This window comes from Mixophyes fleayi, chromosome 1 (genome assembly GCF_038048845.1).
Source record: "Mixophyes fleayi isolate aMixFle1 chromosome 1, aMixFle1.hap1, whole genome shotgun sequence".
Taxonomy (NCBI): domain Eukaryota; kingdom Metazoa; phylum Chordata; class Amphibia; order Anura; family Limnodynastidae; genus Mixophyes; species Mixophyes fleayi.
Window position 1 is genome coordinate 200,803,849 of NC_134402.1, and position 21,062 is coordinate 200,824,910.

The 21,062-nt window shown below is 42.6% G+C and overlaps 1 protein-coding gene across 1 annotated transcript in view; it reads right to left on the reverse strand.

Moving 5' to 3' along the window:
* The window catches only part of ATP8B3 (ATPase phospholipid transporting 8B3), a 301,811-nt gene that overhangs the window by 150,277 nt on the left and 130,472 nt on the right, over nucleotides 1-21,062 (reverse strand). The window contains exons 19-20 of the mRNA XM_075201547.1: nucleotides 12,131-12,206; nucleotides 9,940-10,081 (exon numbers count right to left, since the gene is read on the reverse strand). Of these exons, the coding sequence (XP_075057648.1) occupies nucleotides 9,940-10,081; nucleotides 12,131-12,206 (218 nt within the window). The remainder of the gene's footprint in view (nucleotides 1-9,939; nucleotides 10,082-12,130; nucleotides 12,207-21,062) is intronic.

Genomic DNA, 21,062 nt, shown 5'->3' on the forward strand with positions numbered 1-21,062 from the left:
ATCAAGGGACAGCCTGTGGGCAATCAGAAAGCTGGGCTCTCATTGGTCTGTTTCAGTATTTAAGGGCTTAGCCTCCTTGCCGGTTATAGCTTCCTGGTTTCTGTGTTGCTGCCTGCTTCTGTACTCCTGTACTCCTGGTATTTCCTTTGGATTGTTGCCTACTGTGTATGACCCCTGCCTGTTTACTGGATTTGCCGTTTGCCTGTGCCCTTGACCTTCTGGCCTGTACCACCGTTTCTGCTGATTTGCCCGTGACCTCGACCCTTGGCTTGTTTCCTGACGATTCTTCCTAGCAAGTGACCCCTGACCTTGGCCTGTCCTTTGGAATTGCTGTCTGCCATTATCCTCTGCTCCTGGGTTCCCCGCAGCTAGTACATGCCACACGACCCTCTGTAGTCTGCAGCCAAGCCTGTCCCCACCACTAGGGGCTCCAGCGAACACCTGACTATCAGAGTAGACTCCAGGTAGTGTTGTATTGGTTGGAGGGGTTCCTAACACCTAGGTGTGATTCTTGGCTAAGAACTATCCTTTGTTACCCACATCCAATCTATATCTACAGTCTTGGCCTACAGTTTTGAGAGTGACACAAAAAATTTTTTCATAAAGTCTGCTGCCTCACTTTTTATGATGGCAATTTGCATATACTCCAGAAGAGTGATCAGATGAATTGCAACTACTTTCAAAGTCCCTCTTTGCCATGACAATGAACTTTATCCCAAAAACAACATTTCACTGCATTTCAGCCCTGCCACAAAAGAAACAGCTGACATCAGGTCAGTGATTCTCTCGTTAACACAGGTGAGAGTGTTGACGAGGACAAAGCTGGAGATCACTCTGTCTTGCTGATTGAGTTAGAATAACAGACTGGAAGCTTTAATAGGAGGGTGGTGCATGAAATTATTGTTCTTCCTCTGTTAACCATGGTTAACTGCAAGGAAACACATGCATTTACCATAGCTTTGCACAAAAAGGGCTTCACAGGCAAGGATATTGCTGCTAGTAAGTTTGCATCTAAATCAACCATTTATCAAATCAGCAAGAACTTCAAGAAGAGAGGTTCAACAGTTGTGAAGAAGGCTTCAGGGCGCCCAAGAACGTCCAGCAAGCACCTAGCCTGTCCCCTAAAGTTGATTCAGCTGCAGGAACGGGGCACCACCAGTGCAAAGCTTTCTCAGGAATGGCAACAGGCATTCATGATTGCATCTGCATGCACAGTGAGGCGAAACATTTTGGAGGATGGCTTGATGGCAAGATGCCAGCAAAGAAACCACTTCTCTCCAGGCAAAACATCAGGGACAGACTGATATTCTGCAAAAGGTAAAGAGATTGGACTGCTGAGGACTAGGGTAAAGTCATTTTCTCTGATGAATCCCCTTTCAGATTGTTTGGGGCATCTGGAAAACCGCTTGTCCGGAGAAGGAAAGGTGAACGTTACCATCAGTCCTGTGTCATGCCTACAGTAAAGCATCCTGAGACCATTTATGTGTGGGGTTGCTTCTCAACCAAGGAGTGGGCTCACTCACAATTTTGCCTAAAAGCACATCCATGAATAAAGAATGGTACCAAAACATCCTCCAAGAGCAACTTCTCCCAACCATCCAAGAACAGATTGGTAAAGAACAATGCCTTTTCCAGCATGATGGAGCACCTTGCCATAAGGAAAAAGTGATAACTAAGTGGCTCGGGGATCAAAACATCGACATTTTGGGTCCATGGCCAGCAAACTCCCCAGACCTTAAACCCATTGAGAACTTGTGGCTAATCCTCAAGAGGTGGATGGACAAACAAAAACCCACAAATTCTGACAAAATCCAAGTTTTGATTAGGTGAGAATGGGCGGCAATCAGTCAGTATGTGGCCTAGAAGTTGATTGACAGCATGCCAGTGCGAATTGCAGAGGTCTTCAAAAAGAAGGGTCAGTACTGTAAATATTGACTATCTGCTTAAACTTGATGTAATTGTCAATAAAAGCCTTTGACACTTATGAAATGCTTGTAATTTTACTTCAGTATATCATAGCAACATCTGACAAAAAGGTCTAAAAACACTGAAGCAGCATACTTTGTGAAAACCAATACTTGTGCCATTCTCAAAACTTTTGGCCATGATTGTACATCATGTTAAATAGATCTAAAAAACATTTCCAGAAGATTTCTCAGACAAGATAGTGGAAAAACTTTTGCATGCCAAGCTGAAGCGCATGCAGCAGCATCCTATTCAAGTTTTGGGCATCTCTCAGGTACGTGTTTTTCAGTCTTATCACTTGCACCAGCTACTGGTGTAAGCACAGATTACAAATGATGATGGCTACATATACATGCTGTTATATATGTTTGCAATCAGGAGCAATTGTAAAAGTTCATTTTACAGTGCATCCCGAAAGAATTCACAGGGCTTCACTTTTTCCACATTTTGCTACATTACAGCATACTTGCCAAATTCTTCTAGTTGACGCCCGGGAGTTGCCGGGGGAGGTGGGCCTGCGGGAGTCGGGGATCTAAAAATTTGCATCATTTTGCACGCGCCCCCTGTGACGTAATGATGCGTCATTTTACAGCGGGGGTCGGGCCCAATGACGCTATTCCCGGAGAATCGCTGCATTTCACTAGGAAGTGGGCAGATGCGGGAGACTGTCATACTCTCCCAGAATCTGGGAGTCTCCTAGACATTCCAAGGGAGTTAGCAAGTATGCGTTACAGCCTTATTTCAAAATGGAATAAATTCCTTTTTTTCCCCTCAAAATTCTACACACAACACCCCATAATGACAATGTCAAAAAAGTTTTTTTTAGATTTTTGCAAATTTATTAAAAATAAAAAAATAAGAAATCACATGTACATAAGTATTCACAGCCTTTGCTCAATACTTTGCTGATGCAAATTTAGCAGCAATTACAGCCGCAAGTCATTTTGAATATGATGCCACAAGCTTGGCACCCCATCTCTGGGCAGTTTCCCCTATTCCTCCTTGAAGCACCTCTCAAGCTCCATCAGGTTCGAATCATTGGTGCACAGTCTATGTCAGATCTCTCGAGAGATGTTCAATCGGATTCAAGTATGGGCTCTGGCTGGGCCACTCAAGGACATTCACAGAATTGTCCTGAAGATACTCCTGTAATATCTTGGCTGTGTGCTTAGGATCGTTGTCCTGTTGAAAGATGAACCGTCGCCCCAGTCTGAGGTCAAGAGCGCTCTGTAGCAGGTTTTCATCCAGGATGTCTCTGTACATTGCTGCATTCATCTTTCCCTCTATCCTGACTAGTCTCCCAGTTCCTGCCAGTGAAAAACATCCCCACAGCATGATGCTGCCAACACCATGCTTCACTGTAGGGATGGTATTGGCCTGGTGATGAGAGGTGCCTGGTGAATTTAAAGTGGCAAGCTTAACCCTAACCCTTAAAATAAACTGTCAGGTTGTGGGGTCCTGCCTTTGATGCATTAAATTAGGGATGAGCGGGCTCGGATTCCACTCATCCGAGCCCACCCGAACAGTGCGGATCCGAACGGGATCCGAGTACTGTTCGGATATTTCCGGCGGGCAAAAAAATGAAAACGAGGCTCTGACGTCCACGTCTCGCGTCGGATCTCGCGAGACTCAGATTGCATAAATTCCCCGCTTGCGTCCGCCATCTTCATTCGGGCTGAGATCAGGGAAGAGGAAGGTTGTAGATAGTGTAGTGGTGCTCCTGTGTCCAGTGGTTAGTTAGTTTCTCCTGTGCTCTGTCCTGTTGAGTGGTGCTTTAGTCCTGTGCTCTGTGCTGCTGAGTCCAGTGGTGCTTTGGCCAGTGCTCTGTCTTGCTGGGTCCAGTGGTGCTTTTGTCCTGTGCTCTGTCCTGCTGAGTCCAGTGGTGCTTTTGTCCTGTGCTCTGTCCTGCTGAGTCCAGTGGTGCTTTGGCCATTGCTCTGTCCTGCTGAGTCCAGTGGTGCTTTAGTCCTGTGCTTTGTTCTGCTAAGTCCATAGTTATTTTTAAAATGTTAAAAAATCATAAAAAAATTTACAAAAAATAAAAAAAAATTATACAAAAATAATTACAAAAAAATATAAAAAAATTATTTAAAAAGTATAAAAAAAAATTCTAGAGCAATATATTGTTGCAGTCCAGAAATATTAGTACTACAATACCTACGTTCACTGTTGTTGCAGTCCAGAAATATTAGTACTGGTCAATTAAAATACATTCACTCTTCTTGCAGTCCAGAAATATTATTACTGCTAAATTAAAATACGTTCACTGTTGTTGCAGTCCAGAAATATTAGTACTGGTCAATTAAAATACATTCACTCTTCTTGCAGTCCAGAAATATTATTACTGCTAAATTAAAATACGTTCACTGTTGTTGCAGTCCAGAAATATTAGTACTGCTCAATTTACCTACTTTCACTGTTGTTGCAGTCCAGAAATATTAGTACTGCTACATTTACCTACGTTCACTGTTGTTGCAGTCCAGAAATATTAGTACTGGTCAATTAAAATACGTTCACTCTTCTTGCAGTCCAGAAATATTATTACTGCTAAATTAAAATACGTTCACTGTTGATGCAGTCCAGAAATATTAGTACTGCTACATTTACCTACGTTCACTGTTGTTGCAGTCCAGAAATATTAGTACTGCTACATTTACCTACGTTCACTGTTGTTGCAGTCCAGAAATATTAGTACTGCTCAATTAAAATACGTTCACTCTTCTTGCAGTCCAGAAATATTAGTATCAGATATAAAACTATGTTCAATGTTACTGCCAAATAAAAAAAGAATGAAAATGCCCTGTCATCAACGAAAACAAGAGGTAGTGACACGCTAGAACTCCACCCTCTATATGCTGCAGAGGATGGAGGAGCAGCAAAAGGTCATTCAAGCTTGCAGTGCACTGCAGTGCCACTACTAGATGGCCCACGTGTTTGTGCCGCCCACTTGTGTCGCTTAGCTAAGACATCCAGCTACCTCGGTGCAACCTTTTGGCCTAAAATCAATATTGTGAGGTGTGAGGTGTTCAGAATAGACTGGAAATTAGTGGAAATGATTGTTATTGAATGATATTGAGGTTAATAATAGCGTAGGAGTGAAAAACAAACCAAAAAATTGGTTTTAGCACTTTTTATGCTTTTTTAAAAATAAATCAGAACCCAAAACCCTAAATCAGAACCAAAACCTTTCGTCAGGTGTTTTGGCAAAACATATCAGAACCTTAAAAATCAAGCTAATCAGAACCCAAAACCCAAAACACCAAAAGTGGCCGGTGCACATCCCTACATTAAATTTACAAAGCTGAATGTCTCTCTGTTTTGTGTGTCAAATCGGAAGTGCCGGCATGCAGGGAGTTCGGAAATTGATTGCAGTCTGCAAGGTAGTGTTTTTGGATATGTTCTGTGTCTCTATTAATGTAAGTCAGCATTTCAAGCAGGTCGCTTTTATGGCAGTCGGATTATATATGTCTTTATACTCAGTGTCGTTATTAAAAGCATCGGATTAACCATTACCACCGTTCCAGGTACACTGTATATACAGTAGACATTCATAGCATCATAATTAATGTATTTTATGGAAAAAAATAAACAGGAACAAATAACATTTTTTGTTTTTAATGTTTTGTCATTAATGAATATATTTGCAACTTGCTCCGCACATTTTTACCCAGGGGAGGTCAATATGATTTAAGGAGTACAAGATATAACCTCATTAGCATCAACTGAGTGGCCTAATTCAGCTTTACAGTATCTTTACCCTTCACCCACCAGAAGAACAGGTTTCTGATAGAGTGAATTTCTTTATGCGAGTTCTTTTGAGAGTTTATATTCCACATATGTATTGAACGTATCCAGTGATGTATTTTCTGTTGCAAAATGCACAATATGTTGGTTTTCTGTGCCTTAATGAATCGGGTCCATGGTATTTTCCCGCTTGCACATGAAGCTGATAACCAAAACCTTGGAATGATAGGTGGGCAGAGTTGATGTCAGAGCAGCTCCTTCATTTCAAGACACCCATATAATTAGCAAGAACTGCTTAATCTTAACTTTTTCATTTGCTTTGATATATCTAAGATGTAACTCCAGACCTGGCACTGTGGAATATTGATGGTGATGGTGGGGCTAATTTAATATAATAGTGGGCCATTAACTTAAGGTGAAGTAATGGGACCTTTAATCTGCAGGCAGGGTCGGACTGGCCATCTGGCACTTATGACAAATTCCAGAAGGGCCGTTGACCAGATGGGCCGGCCCAAAACTTCCCCTGGCTTCCTGGTGGCTGGTTCCTCCCCAGGAACCATTTTAATTCATATGGAATGATTCATGAAAATTCTGCCATTACTATTTAATTGAGGGGTAAAGGGGACCTGTTACCTATATATGTGTAAGTACTCTGTTGTTGCTATTTTGTGGGAGATTTGAAAATAGCAAAACATTGGTTTCCTACAGTGGCGACTGTATAATTGGTAGTATTGCTGTAGTATGGGGTGGCATGGTAGTGGCAATGTTGTAGTGTTTGGGGCTTAGCATTGCTAATAAGTAGGAGAGGGTATTGCTGTAATGTGGGGGGTGATACTGGTTGCTGTAATGTGGAGGGGGGGGGTAATGCAGGTTGTTGGAATATGGGTGGGTATTGATGTAGTATGAGTGTGTGTGGGGGATTATTTATTGCTGTAATTTGGGTACTAATAATGTATGTTCATGGTATTTATTGATGTAATTGGGGTGCTAACAATGTAATGTTGACGGTCATTAGGAGAAATAAATACCCCCCACACACACTTATACTACATCATGTTGTACTGCACCAGCAACGCACACTACGTCAGCATCAGTGTGCAACAATATAGTGCGTGGAGCCCACAACAGGATGGGCCTGTGTTCTTTAAATGCCAGGGCTGATTTTTAGTCCCAGTCTGGCCCTGTCTGCAGGGGTAGTTTGGGGCTATTAATTAAATGTGGCGCTGAGTTTGGAGAGGAGGGCTAAGTGTTATTAATTTATTGCTGGATTATGTAGTATCTTAATGTAATTGTGGGTAGAAAGTGGACTATTAATTTAATGGTGGAGTGTGGAAGGGAGCTAATTATTTAATGGTGGTGCTATTAATTTATTTGTGGGGTGATTATAGGGCTTTTAATTTAATAGTGAGGCCTATTAATTTAATGGTGAGGTGATGGGACCTTCTATGTATGCTGGGATGTTTTAGAGCTATTAATTGAATGTAGGGCTGAGTTTGGGGAAGAGGGCTATTTAGTAAATGTGACTATGAATTATTTAATGTTGGGGAGAGTTGTGGGAAATAGTTATACTTATTAAATGTAAATGCTATTAACTCATTGCTGGAGCTGTTTGAAATAGGGATATAGGTTTATTTATTAAATAGGAATAGTATTATTTTCTTTTTGGCGCTGGTTGGGGGGTGTCATAAGATCGGGTTGGGGGTACCGTCTCCTGTAGTAGTAGACTGTGCTTTGGTTTAAATAGGGCCACAACATTTCAAAATAGGATCCAGACAAGCAACAACTGAGCTAAAGACACCAGCAGCCACAGATAGTGAAAGTGACAAGAATAGGTAGGAGAGAGCAGAAAAGTCTGCCAACTGTCCTGAATCTATTGGGATAGTCTCGAATTTGAGTGACTGCCTCTCTTAGTTAGGATTTGGTCCAAGTGCAAGATTAGTTTGTTCCGCTTCACACTACTCTGCTCATGAAGAGAGAGCTACTTGCACCTAACAATAGTACACACAGTTTTGCACGTGTATTTTTCTAAAATGATAGCCCCCCCTTCTTAAGTGCCCCCCCAAAGCCTTAATCCAACTCTTCTGATAAAATCTAAGGAACACCATACAGTATATTGAAGCATAGTAAGCAAGAGACTCATTGGGCCTGATTCATTAAGGAAAGTAATGCAAAAAAATGATTAAGTTTTCTGCTGGACATAACGATGTTACAATACAAGGGGTGCAAATTAGTTTATTTTTGCACATAAGGAAAATACTGGCTGTTTTTTCATGTGGGACGCAAATACTTGACTCATTTGATGTGATTGTGGGCAGACGGATGTAGTATATTTTGATCACACTCTAACCATAGTTTATGGAATTTTTCTAACCACACTAGGGGGTAAATGTATCAAAGTGCGATTTTGCAAATCCAGCGATTTTCTCAGGAGAGTTGAAACTCGCAGATGTATGAAGCTGAGATTTCATGCAAAATCGCCAGAGTTCTGCTTCTGTCAAAATCGCTATTTGCAAAATCGCCACAGATCAAACTCCCGACTGTTTGCCACTGCAGCTATACAAGTCTCCAATGTATGAAGCTGCGAGTAAGCAAACTCAGGAGAGCTTGCTTCAAAACACGCCAGATACAACACGCTGCTTGATAGCAGCGTGTTGTACAAACACATCACTGTTACACTGCCCTGGCAGTGTTAAAATGTGAAAGAATAGATAAAAGTTGAAAAAAAAAACCCTGTGAGGTCCCCCCGCTATTCATGCATAACCCTAGTGCTGCCTGACTAGTGCTGGTCCCGTGAAAATCGTGGAAAAATTTTGCATAGGGTCCCCCCGATTTTCACTTTACCAGCACTAGGAAAACCAGCCAGGGTTGGCGGCACTATAGCAGTGGAACACACAGCAGGGGTCCCCCTGCCATAATGACTAACCAACCCTAGACTGTTCAGTGCTGGGCTGGATTCCCTAGGGAGTGGGGTCCTCCTAAAAAAAATGAGCGGGCCCCCCCCCTAGAAAGAACCAGCCCAGTGCTGATAGCACTAGGTCTCTTCCTACTACCCCTGGGCTGTGGGTAGTAGGGTAATAATGGCGCAAAAGAGTTAAAATAATTAACTGACGCCATTTTGTTTTGTGGAACTACAAGTCCCAGCCAGCGATGTTGCCAAAAACAGTGTGGCCATGCTGCTGCTTGTATAACTACAAGCACCAGCATACCCACGGCAGCCAGGGCATGTTGGCACTTGGAGAACCACAAGTGCCAACATGCCCTGACATCCCTGGCTTGCTGGTACCTGTAGTTCCACCAAAAAAATGTAAAATAAACCACCGCACCCTAGTAAACACCACATACAGTTATTAAAAATAAAAAACCCACAATAAACACACTAACCACTCTCATTTATACCACATCTATTTAATAAAAATAAAAACACCCCAAATACTCACCAAAGATGTCTTCTTACTGGTCAAAAAGGTCCGTGCTTGCCCCAGTCCCATACTAATTATACCTTCCAATAGTTCTGCTTGCCCCAGCCCCAGAATAATTATACCTTCCAAAAGTTTTGGCTTGGGCAATCTCTTCTTGACTTCACCCAGAAGGGGCCCCTTGTTGATAGAAGTCTTCTTTGCTTCGGCCAAGAGGGCCCCATATTTGTACATCCCATGACTCTTTAATGTTGATTGCAGAAAAATAAAAAAACTCTGGACCCGATGCTAACACCTCCTACCTAGTAGGAGGTCCGGTACGCAATGAACTTACGTTCATTGCGCAAGCTCTAACTACTGTATTATGTGATTTTAACACGCTAGTGGGGAAATCACCTAAAACTGTAAATAGAGCTTACGCAAGTAGTGTAGCACATGTGCAATGAGCTACGTTACTTGTGTAAGCTCTATTTAGCGGGGGGACCTCACAGCTGTATGACAGGTCAGTGTGACAGTGATGTGTTTACAACTCACTGTTACAACATAGGAGAGTTTGCCAAACACAGGAGAGTTAGCTAATCTCGGGAGTGTTTACATCGCCCAAAATCGCCAGAGATGGCCAGCGATTTTGAACATCAGTGTCAAAATCGCAGCTTGATACATTTTAGGTTTTGTTTTCAAAACTCGCGGGTAAACAACCGCGATTTGCCGCAATTTAAACACTCTGGCAAACTCGCACTTTGATACATTTACCCCTAGATGTAATGTTCCTATTCTAATAAGGGAGATCTCATAAATCAGAACTGTAACTTACCAGGAAGTCTCCATTCACTACAATCGCCATTTTCCTCCCCTGTAGACTGTCTCTCTGTTTCCTGAAAATCCTGTTATCCAGAAGATCCTGCCCACTTCCTGAGAGATTATTGTTGTGTTCCCAATAGTCATCTAGGATATCACTGATGGTGTAAACATACCATACATATTAGATATGTTTAAATTTAAAACATAATACTAAAATATACTAATTAATCTTTAATAGAATTTATGTTAGGTGAAGTTACTTACATCTCAAAATATGTTGCTGTGTTAGTGTTTTTTCCCCATGTCTATTGTACAGCACTAAAGATGCTTGAACCAGCCACATTTCAATGGTCAAACCGATGCAATTAATTTTTTTTAAACATTGACAGACAGAGTGAAATTATGATCCTCTTAAACGCAGTAACATTAAACAAAATATTCACTTTTTATCAGTGACATAACAACAACAAATATGGAGCTAATATTATTAGAGACAAAATTTGAAATTCCAAAATTAGAAGTTATTTAAGAATGGCCTTTGTGACATCATGCGGCTATTTTGCGTGAATGCACCAGTTTCTATGGTGGGTGTGAAAAAAATTCTACTCTGTCTTAGGAGGAGTTGGTTTGATCAGACTTCTTTATTACGTGCTCATTATGTGCACGAATGCACTTACTTTTCCAATGAAGTTTAAAAAAATGGTATTGATTTGTGGGATAGGGTTATATAAGTGAACTGGTAGGGATGTAGAGGGTGCATTTAGCAAAGTCTTTCTTGTTTTATGGGTTTGCATATAAGCTTATGTTCTCTGAAAAGTACCACATTTTTAGGAGAAACCAAATCTTGTCCTATATTTTTAGATTTTGAAAATGCAAGTTTCACTTTAGAAAATGCAAGTGCACAGACTAATTTACTAAAAACATTAAAAAATGCAAAACAGATTCTTCATTAAGCACAGTTTAAAAATCACATTAAATATATCTGAGACAGCAGATGTTTTGCCAATGAAAAAGCTCATAAAAAGAAGATATGCTATGTCTCAAATGCTATATTGATGTATGTGCCGATAGTTAATTTACATGCATTCCTGCCTATATTTCCTTATCTACCGATTTCACCACTATTTGCAGTTTCATATAATACATCAATTCATCACAAAACAATTTATCTATTCTTTTAAAAATTTAAATAAAAAAATGTAAAGTTGATTTTTTGGTTATTTTTTGTGTGGGGTGAAAAGGGAAGGGCAAGCATTACTTTTGTACAAAGGTCCACTGCATTCATGATGTTAAGTGCAGCTTGATTTACAGGGTTATTTCCAAACACCAGAAACAGGGCACGGGCACTGTAATGCTCACAGTGGACAAATAGGCGCACTTTAATATTTTGCAGGTCGCAAATGAGATTTCTCCTCCAACCTGACTAGGGATCTATTGCTATATTTATATAACATAGAGGCCTATTTATGAAGCCTTGGATCATGCAAAAACATCTTTTTCTGTTTGGCTTATGCACAATGAAGTTAATTGGCCATTCAACATTAGCCTAAAGCAGAGGATATCAGAGATATGCATTAAACAAACTACCGCACAATATCGCAGCCCCTATCATTGTCAATGGGGACTGCAATTTGGACCAATTTATCAAGCTCTGAAAACCTTGTAAGCTAACGCCATTCTGTTCTATGGGGAGAGCATCGCAGGAGAGAAGATCCCTCTCTGGCATGTTTAGTGCCCCTTCCCCTCCTTTCATTGCATAGGCCATCTTAGAACCTGGCATTAAAATGATCGCAACTGCGATCAATTTACTATAGACTAGTCGCCGCAGTAGGCTCTTATCAGAGCCGCTGTCCCGGCTGAAGAGATTTACCAAATAGCGAAGTTAATTAATTTTTTTTTTTAAATCTCTTTATTTTAATTAATTTCTTATCACTGTGTTAAGAAATGATTATTCTAGTGGACAAAATATGAGGGGTCATAGACAATCCTAAATTTGTTTGTGTTCCCATGCTGCCCTGCTATTAAAATATGCTACCTTGCTCTCTGAATATGTGGGCCTCTCTCTTACAATCATCCTTAACTATAACACACTTATCAGCAGACAACAACAGAAACTAAAGGAAGAGGAAAGCAATATAAACCAAATCATACCTTCCATTTTGATTACTTAAAGCTTAACAAATTTAACAAGAGGTAAGTGTTACCAGATCTGTTTTTCATCCAAAATATCCATGTCATCCGAGAGTAATCGACAAGAGAAACCAATGTTGACTGCAGTTTCTGATTGAAATATAAAGTAGTTGTAGAAATTATATTAGAAAGTTAAAATGATATTAATTACTATTTAAAGAACTGTATCCTTATTGTTTGCAAATTTTTATACTGTTTCTTTTTATTTTAATTTTTTTTTTTTTTTCAGCAAATAGAAATTCGTAGTCACATAGCTTTTAAAATACACTGTATACTATGCTGCTGCAAGTCAAAGAGGACATATAGACTAAAAAAATCATAGCCTTCAAATACACTGTTAAATTATAATGCATGCATACTTGCCAACAGTTCTTAATATCCCAGGACTGTAATGGGAGTTGGTTTGGGCGGGCTATGGGTGTGGTCTTTCTTGGCCTGAATTTCCCATCAGGAGTGTATGCAGGGATGTATATAAATATATATTTAAACAAGAAATGGTCACTGACCCCCGGGTTTTGGTTTTGGTTTTGGATCTGGATTACCTTCGTGTTTTGGTTTTGACAAAACCGCCCTTGCGTGTTTTGGTTTTGGTTTTGTTTGGTTTTGTTTTGCTATTTTTGTAAAAAATACCATTTTTTTGGTCTAAAATAGCCTAATTTAGTGCTCCACCAGTTTCTTGGACAAGTGAGGTAATTCTAAATCCAATAAATTATGAAAAAAACAGTTTAATCCCTGGTAGGCCGTCCTTAATTCTAACACTTGCTTGGAAATTATACAGACAAACCTGGTGTCTTCCCCTCCATCTTTGACTATTGGCAAAGTAGCCATCGTCTTTGGGTGTATATTACACCCTCCACTTGTAGTTAAATAGAATAAAATCAGCCTGCATTGACTGTACATTAAATAGAAATGGACAAAGGCAGTTTGGTATCTGTCTGCATCAGACCCCCCTCTCCACTAGTAGTAAAATAAAAAACAATTCAGCCGTTATAGACTGTAGAATATAAATAGAAATGGACAAAGGCAGTTTGGTATCTGTCTGCATCAGACCCCCCTCTCCACTAGTAGTAAAATAGAAAAAAATCAGCCGTTATAGACTGTACAATATAAATTGAAATGGACAAAGCCAGTTTGGTTTCTGTCTCTATAGGCCCCCCTCCACTTGTAGAAAATAGTAAAAAATTCAGCCGGTATAGACTGTACAATACATAATGTGTCAGTCTGTGTATGACACCCTACTCTTATTGAGAAATTGCCAAAACAGCAGCCTTTCAAGACTGTACGTGATATATAAATGCCCCAAGTCCCTTTCCTATTTGGGGATAGATTGTACCCTACACTTATACTTATTTTTTTGGGGGGTATGTTTTTTTCCCTGATTTAAAAAGACTATATACTTTTACATAGGCTTTACCAGATAACGTACAGGGAAGACCACCATCAGGACTGGTGCCAGCACCTGCTTGTTGATCCTGCTCTTTTGTGCTTTGAACCCATTTTAATGAGCCAAAAGCACTTGTAGTGCAAAATATTAAATAGATAGCCGGGTCGGTAGCGTTCTGGCAGCGGTACAAAGGAAGATCCAAAGGGGTAGTCAAAGGCAGTCACAAGGGTCACCGGCAGACAGACAATTAATCAGGAGACAGGCAAATAACAGGGACACTAAGGGAAACACTGGAGACAGGAATGGACCTGAAACTGGAGGGGAGAGCCAGGAGGGGTTAAATACTCCTATGGGCCAATGAGAAGTCAGCGCTATGCGCTGTCATACATAAGCGCCTAGAGCACTCAGTATTGCGTCCTGTTGCTAGGCAACGGGAACGCTGTTAGTAGCTATAGCTGGAAGTGACGCGTCTGGTTGCCTAGCAACTAGGCTCTCTATTGAAAAGATACGGGCGGCGCCTGACAGATAGTGCTGCTACATAAGACTTTCAACACCAGAAAAATTTTGGTTTCACACTGGGGAATATGAGACGCCCCAAAACACTTGTAGTGCAAAATATTCTATAGATACTGCTGCTTAATATGAATTTTGGCAGACAGAACAATTATTGTTTCACACTGGGGAATATGGGACAACCCAAAGCACTTGCAGTGCAAAATATTGTATAGATACTGCTGCTAAATATGACTTTTGGCAGCCAGAAAAGTTATTGTTTCACACTGGGGAATATGGGACACCCCAAAGCACTTGTAGTGCAAAATATTGAAAAAAATGCCTCCTCTATTCTCCTCTCTTCCTGCTCTAACAATTGCTAATAGAATTGGTAGCAGAATTGTAATAATAATTGAAAGAATAAGGTATACAATTATTGCTCTGTCCCTCCTCTAATACAGCCTGTAACCTAACCCTGCTCTCTCCCTCTGTCAAATGGCGATGGATTGCTGTATAAGTGGGTATTTAGGCATTTCAAATATCGCGAGAACCGAGCCCCGAGATCTGACGACGTCACAATGACGTTTTGCCTCGATTTCCATTCCGAACGGGCGGGAGAGTACCGTGCCTGCTCGGCTCGGTACTCGGATAGGCAAAGTTCGGGCGGGTTCAGATCTTGGGGAACCGAGCCCGCCCATCTCTAATTTAAACAAACACAACAGTGAAACTAGTTTCCATAGCAAAAAATGCATGCTCAGCAGCAAATTCACTACTTTTCTGAGATATAAAAGGTTTAATATAATATACACTTGGGAATGGAAAATATTACAGAACAAAACATGCAAGATTTTCATGGGTTGGAGTATACCTTTTTTGTGCGGTAACAGATACATTTATGTGGTAAAAAAAAACACAGCTAACGTATTATATTATGTATAATACTGTTATACTGTACAGCAGAAAATATATAAAATATCACTTATATAACATATTGTTGAATATGTCTAAATTAATATGCTCTTGTATTAATAGATTTTTTCAGTTACATATGTTTTCATGAAGCAGTTCCATACTGAACTGCCACCCCACACCCACCAGCTAGCAGCACAGGAAAAGATCTTGGTGCATAGCCAACATTACCTCCCCTTAAACAGATAGGATTTGAACCCGATCCCATGCAAATGAATGAGGAAGACAGGTGCAATGATGTCACAAAATCCCACTTCCTTTGCCCTATCCACCACCATGTGCAGAGCTTACTCTTGCAGTAAGCCCCATTGGCATTCTGGTACCCTGCTCCCATTTGCAACACTGGGCCCCCCAAATTTTGCAGGGGAGGAACCAAACATCCCAGCACTGGCCTTGGGTCCATGCCAGGATTTTGGGAATCTATACATAGGCAAGCACAGGTTATTGCAGGTATCAGCACTATCTAATCTAGACTAGATTTACTGATTAAGGTATCAAGAAAAACTGTTCCATCACTATGCAAACATTTGTACTAACTCCTCTTTGTAGGAAATGCACTTAGTCAGGGAAGCTATCTGTCCACCTGTCCCCCCTTACTTCACACCACAATGACACCCATAATGTAACACCCCCCTAGTGGTGTTCTAGTAAAACCCTGCACTTCAGTAAATACAGGAGGGGTCACCTAGAGGGTAAGCTAGAAGTTTATAAAAAGTTACATAAACTGGTTACCATGGTGATAACCCAGCCCAGCCTGTGAGACTGAGTGAGAGGAAGGAGGGGCTGTGAGCAAGGGGGAAAGGGGATAGAGAGGAGACACAAGAGGAGAGAGATGGTAGCTGGGGACCTGGGGTGGAAGCTCACAGGCTCCCCCAGCATTGCCTGGCTGTCTGAGCGTGGTGACTGAGCCAGGGCAAGGAATGTGTGCCCTGGATGAGGGGGAGCACTCCATGCCACTATAGATAACCCAAGAGAGAGGGGGACACTTCACATGGAAGAGGCCCTGGAGTGAGGGCTGCTACAAGAGGCAAGGTAGGTGTAGTGTCAGATCCTGAGGCTGAGAGAACACAGAGTGACGTGTCAGAGCACAGGAGACATCCTCCCCGCAGAGGAGGGATGAGCTGCAGTTGAGAGGTACACAGAGTGTGTCAGAGCTGCATGGAGGAGAGGCTGCCTGCCTATTAGCATCCAAGTGAGTGCCCCTGCAGAAAGGGTGATCTGCAGTGAGTATGGAGTGTAAGAAAGACCTATGATTTATGTTATATAACATCTGGATAACATTAAGAACTGTGCAGGAGGAGTAATAAGATATATTTGCAACCATATTCGTATTGCTCATTAAGAACTGTGCTGGAGAGAGTAAGGAGCTGTACATATATTTCTTTATTGCTGCAACCACTATGATTATCGTGCTGGAGGAAGAGGAGTGTAAATAAAGAGGTGAGTTTGTTATAGAGATGGTCTGGCGCCCAAATTATTGTGACTTCTATTACACTGCACCAAAGTGACATCCCCTGTGTCCCACTAACTATAGAGAAACACCTGCATGTACAGGGACCCCCTGATCATCTACACCCATGCCCATCAGCTAGCCAGGGTTTGAGAAGGAGGTGCACTGTGTACCCTTTGCACCACACAATACACACAGTGACAGGGGGTTACAATAATAATTGACACAACACCATGCAGTGGAGAGAATATTGCTATAACCTTTAATTTATAATTTACCATATCATTAAGGGGAGGGCGTAACTAGTTAACCAAGTGCCACTAAAAGGCCTTAAAAAGGGTCTTAAATACAGTGCCAGCTTATCACGGTCGTCTGAATTTCTTGATCCGATTCGGGACCCTTGGGCCTAGCTGGAGCAGGACTGAAACAGAAACTAGCAGCCTGGATGATCTTCCTGCTCTTGCTGAATGTAGAATATAGCAGGGGAATGAGCAGTCTGGAAATACTCACAGGAACACTGCACTTTAGTTATGCAGACAGGAACACTGCACTTTAGTTATGCAGACAGGAACACTGCACTTTAGTTATGCAGACAGGAACACTGCACTTTAGTTATGCAGACAGGAACACTGGAACCAGGAGCCAAGAACTATCCTCTGGAGAGAAGTGTGGTGTTCTGTCAATGAACAGAACACAGCAGCAGGTTTAAATTAGGGTTGAGCGGGCTCGGATTCCCAAAATCCGAACACCCCCAAACAGTGCCGATCCGAGCCCGGATCCGAGCACTGTTCGGGGATTCCCGCTCGACGCAAAACTCAGAATGAGGCAAAACGTCATCATCCCCCCGTCGGATCTCGCGAGATCCGGATTAATATTATTCCCCGCTGCCCGCCGCCATCTTCACTCGGGCATTGGAGCTTGGATTGAAAACAGCTTTCAGACTTTTACCTTGAAAAAGCCAAGAAGCGTTGGCGTTTTGTTTCACCTATACTCATTGCTTCTTATTTCAATCAAGAATCACTCCCCAGTTTTTACTAGGTAGTGTATTTCACATAACCCCAGCGATTCTTGTTACTCAGTTCGGGGGTGTTCACTGATCCTGCAGTATAAGTCCAGTGCTACTGCTATATAACAAAGTTCACTGATCTTGCAGTATATGTCCAGTGGTACTGCTATATAACTAAGTTCACTGATCCTGCAGTATAAGTCCAGTGGTACTGCTATATAACTCCAGTCCAGTGGTACTGTCCTGTGCCGCATATAATTTTTAAAGCCTTTGCCGGGTGTGTGTGGTTTAGGGGTACACTCTCTTGTGCTGCATATAATGGAGTACAAAAATTTGGAGGATAAAAGTAGGGAAAGATCAAGAACCACTTCCTCCTAATGATGAAGCTGCTGCCACTAGTCATGACATAGACGATGAAATGCCATCAACGTCGTCTGCCAAGGCCGATGCCCAATGTTATAGTAGAAGGCATGTAAAATCCAAAAAGCCAAAGGTCACAAGAAATTGAAATAATCTGAGGAGAAACGTAAACTTGCCAATATGCCATTTACGACACGGAGTGGCAAGGAACGGCTTAGGCCCTGGCCCGTGTTCATGACTAGTGGTTCAGCTTCACACAACGATCAAAGCCCTCCTCCTCCCCCCCTACAAAAAATTTAAGAGAGTTATGCTGTCATCAACAACACAGCAAACAACTCTGCCTTCTAAAGACATGGCATCACAAATCCCCAAGGCGAGTCCAAGGGTGTTGGTGGTTGCGAAGCCTGACCTGCCCATCACTGTACAGGAAGAGGTGGCTCCTTCCACCATTTGCAGCATGCCCTCTGCATATGCTGGAAGGATCACCCACAGTGCAGTTACAGATTTTGATAATGAAGGTGTCAATGTTGTACACCAGGAGGAGGATATTGATGTAGCTGGCGCTGAGGAGGGACTTGATGAGGAGGATGCTGATTTGGTTTTCTTAAATGAGGCACCAGGGGGGGAAACAGTTGTTGTCCATGGGATGAAAAAGCCCATTGTCATGCCTGGTCAGAAGACCAATAAATCCACCTCTTCGGTCTGGAATTATTTCTATCCCAATCCGGACAACAAATGTATTGCCATATGTACCTTATGTAAAGCTGCAATAAGCAGGGGTAAGGATCTTGGCCACCTAGGGACATCCTCCCTTATACCTCACCTGAAGAACCTTCATAAATCTGGGTTTAGTTCAGGAACTGCGGCTAGGACCGTCAGCAGTCCAGGGACACCTAAATCCCTTGGTGCCATTGTATCCAAACCAGCAACACCCTCCTCGTCAATTTCCTCCTCGATCTGGATCGGAGATAGTCCTGCGGGCCATGTAACGGGCATGACTGAGTCCTCTTCAATCCGGGATTCTTCCCGAGGATCCTGCAGCAGTACGCCTACAACTACTGCCGCTGCTGCTGTTGCTGCTGGGAGTCGATCATCTTCCCAGAGGGGAAGTTGTAAGACCGCTACGTCTTTCACTAGGCAATTGACCGTACAACATGCATTTGTCATGAGCACGAAGTACGACAGCAGTCATCCTATAGCAAAGCGGATAACTGCAGCCTTGACAGCTATGTTGGAGTTAGACGTGCGTCCGGTGTCCGCCATCAGTGGAGTAGGATTTAGAAGGTTGATGGAGGTATTGTGTCCCCGGTACCAAATCCGTCTAGATTCCACTTCACTAGGCAGGCGATACCCGGGATGTACAGAGAAGTACGAAAAAGTGTCCTCAGTGCTCTGGAAAATGCGGTTGTACCCACTGTCCAATTAACCACGGACATGTGGACAAGTGGTTCAGGGCAAACTAAGGACTATGTGACTGTGACAGCCCACTGGGTAGATGCATCGCCTTCCGCAGCCACAGCAGCATCAGTAGCAGCATCTCCGAAACGCCTGCTCGTTCCAAGGCAGGCAACGTTGTGTATCACCGGTTTCAGTAAGAGGCACAACGCCGACAACCTCTTAGAGAAACTGAGGGAAATCATCTCGCAGTGGCTTACCCCACTTACATTCTCCTGGGGATTTGTGGTATCGGACAACGCCAGTAACATTGTGCGGGCATTACATATGGGCAATTTCCAGCACGTGCCATGTTTTGCCCACACAATATATTTGGTGGTGCAGTATTATCTTAAAAGTAACAGGGGTGTGCAGGATATGCTTGCGGTGGCCCGCAAAATTGCGGGACACTTTTGCCATTCGGCTACTGCCTACCGAAGACTGGAGCACCATCAAAAAAGGCTGAACCTGCCCTGCCATCACCTCAAACAAGAGGTTGTGACGCGCTGGAACTCCACCCTCTATGTGCTGCAGAGGATGGAGGAGCAGCAAAAGGCCATTCAAGCCTACACAGCCACCTACGACATAGGCAAAGGAGTGGGGATGTGCCTGAGTCAATCGCAGTGGAGACTGATATCCGTGTTGTGCAAGGTTCTCCAGCCGTTTGAACTTGCCACACGAGAAGTCAGTTCCGACACTGCCAGCTTGAGTCAGGTGATTCCCCTGATCAGGCTGTTGCAGAAGCAGCTGGAGAAAGTGAGGGAGGAGCTGGTAAAGCATTGCGATTCCACAAAGCATGTAGCTCTTGTGGATGAAGCCCTTCGTACGCTTTGCCAGGATCCGAGGGTGGTCAGTGTTTTAAAGTCAGAGGAATACATTCTGGCCACCGTGCTCGATCCTCGGTTTAAAGCGTATGTTGTGTCTCTGTTTCCGGCGGACACAAGTCTACAGCGGTGCAAAGACCTGCTGATCAGGAGATTGTCATCTGAAGAGGACTGTGACATTGCAACAGCTCCTCCTTCATTTTCTTCCACACCTGTGGCTGCGAGGAAACAGCTGAGATTTCCTAAACGACCCGCTGGTCCGGACAGAAGAACCTGCCAACGATTGCTGACATGTCTACTGTCGCTGCATTGGATTCTGTCACCATTGAAAAAAGGTGGAGGATTACTTTGCTGACAGCATCCAAGTAGACATGTCCGACAGTCCTTACTTGTACTGGCAGGAAAAAAAGGCAGTTTGGAAGCCCCTGTACAAACTGGCTCTATTTTACCTGAGTTGTCCCCCCTCCAGTGTGTACTCCGAAAGAGTTTTTAGTGCAGCGGTTAACCTGGTCAGTGAGCGGCGAAGGAGGTTGCTTCCGCAATATGTTGAGAAGATGATGTTCATCAAAATGAATTATCAATTCTTCAATGAAGACCAGCAATGGCCTCCAGAGACTACAGAGGGAGCTGTGATTGTGGAGTCCAGCGGGGACGAATTGATAATGTGTGAGGATTAGGAAGTACACACTGAAAGGGGCGAGGAATCAGAGGATGAGGATGAGGATGACATCTTGCCTCAGTAGAGCCAATTTACTTTATACAGGGAGAGATGAATAGCTTTTTTTGTGTGGGGGCCCAAACAAACCAATCATTTCAGCCACAGTAGTTTGGTAGGCCCTGTCGCTGAAATGATTGGTTTGTTAAGGTGCGCATATCCGATTTCACCAACATACGGGTGGGTGGGAGGACCCAAGGACAATTCCATCTTGCACCTCTTTTTTTTCTTTGCCAGCGTTTTTTGTGGGTGTCCAAACGAACCAATCATTTCAGCCACAGTTTTGTAGGCCCTGTCGCTGAAATTATTGGT